The 8,503-nt window shown below is 44.0% G+C and overlaps 1 protein-coding gene across 3 annotated transcripts in view; it reads left to right on the forward strand.

Annotated features, from left to right (window-relative positions):
* Nucleotides 1-7,879, forward strand: part of supv3l1 (SUV3-like helicase) — a 53,516-nt gene extending 45,637 nt beyond the window's left edge. For all 3 annotated transcript variants that reach the window (XM_048608738.1, XM_048608739.1, XM_048608740.1), the window contains 2 exons: nucleotides 447-595; nucleotides 7,320-7,879. In XM_048608738.1, the coding sequence (XP_048464695.1) occupies nucleotides 447-595; nucleotides 7,320-7,800 (630 nt within the window). In that variant the 3' untranslated portion in view covers nucleotides 7,801-7,879. The remainder of the gene's footprint in view (nucleotides 1-446; nucleotides 596-7,319) is intronic.
* Nucleotides 7,880-8,503: the final 624 nt, after the last annotated feature.

An 8,503-nucleotide genomic window follows, 5' to 3' on the forward strand; every position in this document is an offset into this window, starting at 1 on the left:
GGAGAATTGGCCACTGGGTGTCCTCCGGCGAGGCCTATCCTCAGTACTCGTCTTGCGCTCTCTCACACTCTCTCTGGCCCCACGTGCCCTCTGGGGCCCCCTTCGGCCTGCCCCCCTCTCTCTCTCTCTGCCCCTCCCCCCCCTCTGAATTAATACGTACTCTGGAAGGTGTGGTTAATGAGTTGTAGCTTGACTAGATAAGTTCATGCAATGAAACAATTTGAAGGAAAACAACTATTTTGATCATCTAAGTAAATATTTTGGACTTTGCTATGGTCTCCTAAAATAGCTTGTGATCCCTGATGATCAGGGTTGCTAGCTAATCAATTTTGTGATAGCCACAAAATTTGCTATTGTGGATAACAATACATCATTGATCTGTTGATTTGACATTTGCAATCTGATTTTTCTTCTTTCTTAACTTGGAGTCTGTTTGAATTCTCTAGTTTGCCAGACAGTTCAGCAGGAATGAGCCACTGACGTTTGAGTGGTTATGTCGACACATTAACTGGCCATTGGTACCACCGAAAAATATCAAAGACCTTGTACACTTGGAGGCTGTGCATGATGTATTGGATCTGTACTTATGGTTAAGGTGAGTTAAGGAGCCTGGATCCACTATTTGGGAATGTCTTTCAACTCTGATACTTGGTAAAGCTGGTTTCGTCTAGCAAACCCAAAACTGAGATTTTTAAACAGTATCTTGATTGGTTCTAGTCTCTTTCTATTCCTGCTCTGGATTGGCTCTGATTCCTGGTTCAAATTAAAATATGAATTATAGAAATTTACAGATAGATCACACATCTGTAAATCCTATCCTGTCCAACCTAATCCCACTTCCCAGCTCTTGGTCCGTGATATTGTCGTTTAATGTAAAGTATCATATCTTTTGAAAACCCAAATATACTACACCTGTCACTTGGTAGAACAGATGTTAAATGTTGCTGAAGCGACTCATTGACAGTTTTTTTGATTTGCATTCATCCAAACATGTGAATGCCAAATTTCAAACCATCATAATAATTTATACTACAGGAAAAAGCAAGTTGTTTGTTTGGTAAATCAGCTCTAGCTGAGGCATTGCTATGGAGAAAGCAACAGGGAATTATAGACTCCCCAAGTTCCTGGTTAGGGATTCAACATTTTACTTCTGTTTGCAAAGAACAGGTCCCTTGCAAATTACACTTCTAGAGGGTGTAAATGAGTTCAACAGATTGCCCTATGTTGCTGATGGGTTTGGGCTTGCTGTCTTGTGGTCAGATCATTGCAGCAATTTCTTTTATGCTTTAACTCCCCCGGTGACATGTCCATCCTTGGCTTTCTCCACTATCAAGAGTGAGGCCAAACATAAACTGGAGGAACCTGCTATTTCCCTTGGGAGCTTACAGCCCAATGACCTGACTATTGACTTCACCAACTTCAAAACCTCTCCAACCCCAACCTGTCCATCTTCTGACTCGCCTATCCACTCCAACCTTCCCACTGACTAATCACAATAACCCCCTACCTACCTGCATTCACCTATCACCATCCCACCAGCCCTACGCCCCCGGCCCCCTCTATTTACTTCTGGACACCCCTCCCCCTCCCCAGTATAACAAAGGGTTTCAGCCCAAAACATTGACTTTCCTGCTGTTTAGACATTGTCTGATCTGCTGTTCTTTTCCAGCTTCACAACTATTGACCCTTCTTAAATGAAGATTTACAGCTTTCATAAAGTCATTTAACCCCTTAATACTTCCTCTCTCATTATGTTTATTTAATCTAGTATTTTAGAATTTGTTCATCTATGTTGAACCACTGTTCTGAAAACTGATGAAAATATTTATAAAGAGTCATTTTAAACTCCTCTATCCATGATGTGTGGTTTATCCTTACAGTCCCTGACCTGATTGTTAATCTTTTGCTGTTTATGTAGTTACATTTTTAAAAAGCCTTCAGGTTTTCCTTGATTTATGATTTTCTTTCTCTTTGCTTTCTTTATGACATCTTTAAATTTTCACATTTTATCCTCTGGATTTATGGAGTATTGGGCCCTCTGCTATAAGCTTTCCTCTTTTCTTTATCCTCTCCTTTGAACTCCTTGACCACCAGGAGCCCCTGGATTTGTTTGTTGATCCCTTTTATTTTAATTGAACATTAAGGCCACCCCATGAGGATGCTTCCTCATGTGGAGCAATCGAGGACAAGAGGTCATAATTTTAGGATAAGGAGGTAACAGATTTAAAACCGGGATGTGCAAGCATTACTTCTGTCAAAGGGTCATAGAACATAGAACAGTACAGCACAGTACAGGCCCTTCGCCCTACGATGTTGTGCCGAACTTTTACCCTAATCCTAAGGTCTATCTAACCTCCACCCGTACCTTATACTGTCATCCATATGCCTATCTAATAGCCGCTTAAATGCCCCTAACGAGGCCGACTCCACTACCCTCTCCGGCAATGCATTCCATTCCCCGACCACTCTCTGAGTAAAGAACCTACCTTTGACGTCTCCCCGATATCTACCTCCACTCACTTTAAAACTATGCACCCTCGTAATAGCTACCTCCACCCTAGGAAAAAGTCTCTGGCTGTCCACTCTATCTATACCTCTGATCATTTTGTACACCTCTATCAAGTCACCTCTCATCCTTCGTCGTTCTAAAGAGAAAAGCCCTAGCTCTCTCAACCTTTCCTCGTAAGACCTTCCCTCCATTCCAGGCAACATCCTCGTAAATCTCCTCTGCACCTCTTCCAATGCTTCCACATCTTTCCTGTAATGAGGCGACTAGAACTGGACACAATACTCCAGATGTGGCCGAACCAGGCTTTTGTATAGCTGGAGCATAACTTCACGGCATTTGAACTCAATCCCTCTATTAATGAAAACCATACACCTTCTTGACAACTCTATCCACCTGGGTGGCAGCTTTCAGGGAACTGTGGACATGAATCCCAAGATCCTTCTGCTCCTCCACACTGCCAAGAATCTTTCCATTAACCCTGTATTCTGCTTTCAAGTTTGTTCTTCCAAAATGAATCACCTTACACTTTTCACGGTTAAACTCCATCTGCCACTTCTTAGCCCAGCTCTGCATCCTATCAATGTCCCTTTGTAACCTAGAACAGCCCTCCGCACTTTCCACAACTTGACCCCCCTTTGTATCGTCCGCGAACTTACTAATCCATCCTTCCACTCCTTCATCCAAATCGTTTACAAAAATCACAAATAGAAGAGGATCAAAACTGATCCTTGTGGTACACCACTCGTAACTGAGCACCATGTTGAATATTTTTCGTGCACTACCACCCTTTGTGTTCTAAAGGTCAGCCAATTCTGAATCCAATCTGCCACATTTCCCCCTATCCCATGCCTCCTTACCTTCTGCATGAGCCTACTATGGGGAACCTTATCAAACACCTTACTTAAATCTATGTAGACCACATCCACTGCTCTACCTTCATCCACGTGTTTGGTCACCTCTTCAAAGATTTCAGTAAGGTTTGTGACGCATGATGTACCCCTCACAAATCCATGCTGACTATCACGAATCAAACTGTGCCTTTCCAAGTGATCATAAATCCCATCTCTCGGAGTCCTTTCCAATAATTTGCCCACCACTGACGTAAGACTAACTGGCCTGTAATTTCCAGGGTTATCCCTATTCCCTTTTTTGAACAAGGGAATGACGTTTGCATCTCTCCAATCTTCCGGCACTATACCCGTGGACATTGAGGACGAAAAGATCATCACCAAAGGCCCTGCGATCTCTTCCCTCACTTCCCGTAGAATCCTTGGATAAATCCCATCAGGCCCGAGGGACTGATCTGTCTTCAAGTTCCTCAAAATTCCTAGTACATCTTCGTTACTAACATCAACCTCTTCTAGCCTACCAGCCTGTTTCATACTGTCCTCCTCTACAACTAGGTCCCTCTCAGTTGTGAATACCGAAGAAAAGAATTTATTAAGGACCTCTCCTATCTCTTTAGGTTCCGTGCACAAATTCCCTTTACAATCCTTGATCGGCCTTACCCTTTCTCTGGTCATTCGCTTATTCCTAACGTTTGTGTAAAAAGCCTTGGAGTTTTCCTTGATCCTCTCTGCCAAGGTTTTCTCATGCCCCCTTATAGTTCTCCTAAGCCCTTTCTTCAGCTCCTTCCTGGATAACTTGTATCCCTCTAGAGCCTTTTCCGTTCCTTGTTTCCTAAACCTCATATAAGCATCCTTCTTCCTCTTAACCAGTTGTTCGATCTCTCTTGAGAACTAAGGCTCTCTCACTCGACCACATCTTCCCTGCCTGCTGGGGACAGACATATCGAGCACACGCAGTATGCATTCCTTAAACAATTTCCACATTTCAATAGTGCTCTTCCCTGACAGCATCTGTTCCCATTTTATGTTACCCAGTTCTTGCCTAACAGAATTGTAATTACCTTTCCCCCAATTATGAACCTTACCCTGCTGTATGTACCTATCCTTTTCCATGACTATTGTAAAAGTAACAGAGTTATGATCACTACTGCCAAAATGCTCTCCTGCCAACAGGTCTAACACTTGGCCCGGTTCATTGTCAAGCACCAAATCCAAAGTGGCTTCTCCTCGTGTTGGTCTATCTCCGTACTGTGTCAGGAATCCTTCCTAAACACACTGGACAAAATCTGCTCTATCTAAACTGTTACAACTGAAAAGTTTCCGATCAATATTTGGAAAGTTGAAGTCACCGATGACTACAACCCTGTGACTTCTGTACCTTTCCAGTATCTGCCTCCCAATCCGCTCCTCCACTTCCCTGCAACTATTAGGGGGTCTGTAAAACACCCCCAACAAAGTGACTGCCCCTTTCTTCTTCCTGACCTCAACCCAGACTGACTCTGTAGACATGTTATTCTCGAACTGCCTTTCAGTAGCTGCTATACTAACCCTGACTAGCAATGCCACTCCCCTGCCTCTTTTTCCACCCTCCCTATTTCTTTTAAAGCATCTAAATCCCAGAACTTCCAACAATCATTCCTGTCCCTGAGTTACCCAAGTTTCTGTAATGGCCGCAACATCGTAGTTCCAAGTACTAACCCATGCTCTAAGTTCATCCGCCTTATTTCTGACACTTCTAGCATTGAAGTATACACACCTCAAACTGTGTCCACAATTACGCTCCATTGACCGCATTTCTTTATTAACAACCTCACTCCCTGTTGTGTCTGTTGGAAGGCTGAATACCTCATCCTCTGAAGTACAAATCCGGTTCCCCACCCCCTGCCAATCTAGTTTAAACCATCCCCTATGGCTCGGGCAAACCTCCCTCCCAGAATATTTGTGCCCTTCCGGTTCAGGTGCAACCCGTCCTTACTGTACAGGTCCCACCTTCCCCAGAATGTGCTCCAATTATCCACATAATGGAAGCCCTCCCTCCTACACCAGCCCTGTAGCCACGTGTTTAGATGCACTCTCTCCCTATTTCTTTCCTCGCTATCACATGGCACTGATAGTAATCAAGAGATAACTACCCTGTTTGTCCTGGACTTCAGCTTCCAACGTAACTCCCTGTACTCATTTTTCACATTCTCAGTCCTTTTTCTATCTATGTCTTTGGTACTGATGTGTACCATGACTGCTGGTTGCTCACCCTCCCCCTTAAGGATCTTGACAACATGATCTGAGACATCACGGACCCTGGCACCTGGGAGGCAACATACCATCCGTTCACCTCGTTCGCATCCACAGAGCCACCTGTCTGTGCCTCTTACTATTGAATCCCCCACTACAATTGCTCTCCTATTCTCTCCCCTTCCCTTCTGTGCCACAGGGCCAGGCTCAGCGCTGGAGACCTGACCGCTATGGCCTTCCGCTGGTAGGTCCCTCACCCCGCAACAGTATCCAAAACGGTATACTTATTATTGAGGGAACGGCCACAAGGGATCCCTGCACTGTCTGCCTATTCCCTTTCCCCTTCCTGACAGTCACCCAGCTACCTTTTCCTTGTACCTTGGGTGTGACCACCTCCTTATAACTCCTGTCAACCTCCCAAATGATCCAGAGTTCATCCAGCTCCAGCTCCAGTTCCCTAACGTGGTTTGTGAGGAGCTGGAGTTGGGTGCACTTCTCACAGGTGAAATCAGAGGGGACGCCAGCAGTGACCCTTACCTCCCACATCCTGCAAGAGGAGCGTGCAACTGCCCTAGTTTTCATTCCCTCTACTCTAGATTTCCAGAAGAATGAAAAAAAGCCTTGCTTTACCTTACTGACGCTCCACACAGTCTTTTTTTTGGTTAGAGGAGGAGGATGGGTGGGAGACACTACACGTGTAGTGTTTCGAGTTTAGCCTATGCCCGAATATATTAGTTCCTTCCTGGCTCGCATTCTCTCCACACACCCGCTGCTCCAAACAAGAAGGCCGCTGCTGCACGAGGTAAGTTTTTATAAAGGAAAAAAACCTTACCTTCCCGTCGGCGCCCTGGCTCGCGCTCCCGCTGCTCCAAACAAGAAGACCGCTGCTGCGCGAAGTAAGTTTTTATAAGGTCATGAATCTGTGGAATTCACTGTTGCAGAGTGTGGTGGATGCCAAGACATTGAGTAAATTTGAGGAGAGAGATTTTTAGTCAGTAATGGGCTAAAGGGTTATGAAGAGTGGGCGAGAACGTGGAATTGAGGTCAACATAAGATCAGGCATGGTTGTATTAAATAGCAGAGGAGCCTCAAGGGCCTTAATTGTCTACTCTTGCTCATAGCTCCCTATCTCTTCCTTGAGTGCCTCCCACTGACCTGGCATTGATAAACTTGCAAGAACCTGTCTCTAGTTGACAGCTAAATCACATCTCAGCTGAGGAAAATTAGCTTTTGTCCAGCTGAGATATGTATTTTCTGTTTTATGTTTATCCTTTTCTATAGCTACGCTGTAAGTCAAACCAAATTGTGACCAGTTCCACAAAAGTGCTTCCCAAATTGATACCCTTTTCCCTGTTGCCCAGCTGCTTTCTCTAAAACTAAATCCAGACCTATTTGTTGATGGCATTACGTATTGGCTAAAATGTGTTCTCATGAGCAAAGAATTCACATCCCTCCATAACATTCATACTAATGCTATCCCAGTTAATATTAACGTAGTCCAGTTGTTGCATTTCAGAGATTTGCTTCTATATTTGCCCTTCTATTTCCCTTTGATTGTTTGGCAGTCTAAAGTGCACTTTCAGTCTTGTGTGTTTCGTTTTTGGTTCTTCAGTTCAATCTGGTGACTTGTGATGACCCTTATGCCATATCATTCCCCCCTCTCAAGTGTAATTATTTTCCTTCTTGATCTAGAATTGGTACTAACCTCTGTTCCCTCTCACCTGTCTCAGTTATCGGTTCATGGACATGTTCCCAGATGTGAGTCTTGTGCGAGAGATCCAGATCGAGCTGGACAGCATCATACAGATTGGAGTAAAGAATATCACTCGTCTGATCCGTGCTTCGGATTCCATCTCCACGACGATTGCTGCAGGAGCTGAAGATGCTTCTGTCCATGGAGGAACATGGACAAATGAGAGGATAAACATGGAGGATGTGAATTCCAAGGGTCAAGTCTACATTGGATCTAGACGGATTCGAGGGTCTAAAACTTTAGGCTACAGAGCAGAGGATTATAAAGCAGAAATACCTGGGAAAGCTGGTGACTCTCTGAGTGCCAGGCTGGTTCAGCAAGGACATTTGACAGCTGAATTATTGCAGCAGCTTCAGGAGGAGTGGGCAGCCAGCCATGGTCTCCAAACACCCAGAAATGCCACGACCCAAGAACCAAGTAAAATCACATCCAAAGGATTGAGGAAGAAAAAGAAATAAATTCAGCATATTTATTCTACTCTGAATATGTTCTCTCCACTTTAAACAATAAAGAAGTGATTGGACTAGGTGCAAAATACCAGGTTTTTCCAGTTTGTTTGATATCTTTGACTGCCAGCTGCACAGAAATCAAAGTAAAGATTTTCCATTCAGGCGCTTCCCCGGTCGTCTTGAAGTTGGAATCATGGTGTCAGAAGCCATACTGTAACTCTCAGTAGTTCATACAAGTATGTGAGATCCTATCAACCCATATGGGTTAGAGCATCTAGTATTTGCATAATGTTTTGAGTTAAGGGGGCAAGATTTAAAAGAGAAGGGAGAGGTTTGAGGATGGCATTCCAAAGCTTAAGGCCTTGACAGCAGAAGACAGGGCCATCAGTGGTGAGGAGCTTGGGGAATAGGCAAACTTTTAGAGAATTTTGTATGATGAGGAAATGCTGTTCTTGTATTTCAACAAAAAAAGTCAAGGAGAGGGAGCCAGTCACATGAGACATGATATTTCTTCGCTCAGATAGTGGTGAATCTTTGAAATCCTCTACCTTAGAGGATGTGAAAGCTCAGCTATTGAATGTGTTCAAGACAGAAATTCACAGATTTAGAACTTTGAAACAAGAAGGGGATGGTACTGTATCATAGACACCCAAATAGCCAGCAGGTGCTAACTAAGAAGGTAACTAAATTCTAAAAGCAGAACACATTTTGG

Source organism: Rhincodon typus, chromosome 20 (genome assembly GCF_021869965.1).
Source record: "Rhincodon typus isolate 14 chromosome 20, sRhiTyp1.1, whole genome shotgun sequence".
Taxonomy (NCBI): domain Eukaryota; kingdom Metazoa; phylum Chordata; class Chondrichthyes; order Orectolobiformes; family Rhincodontidae; genus Rhincodon; species Rhincodon typus.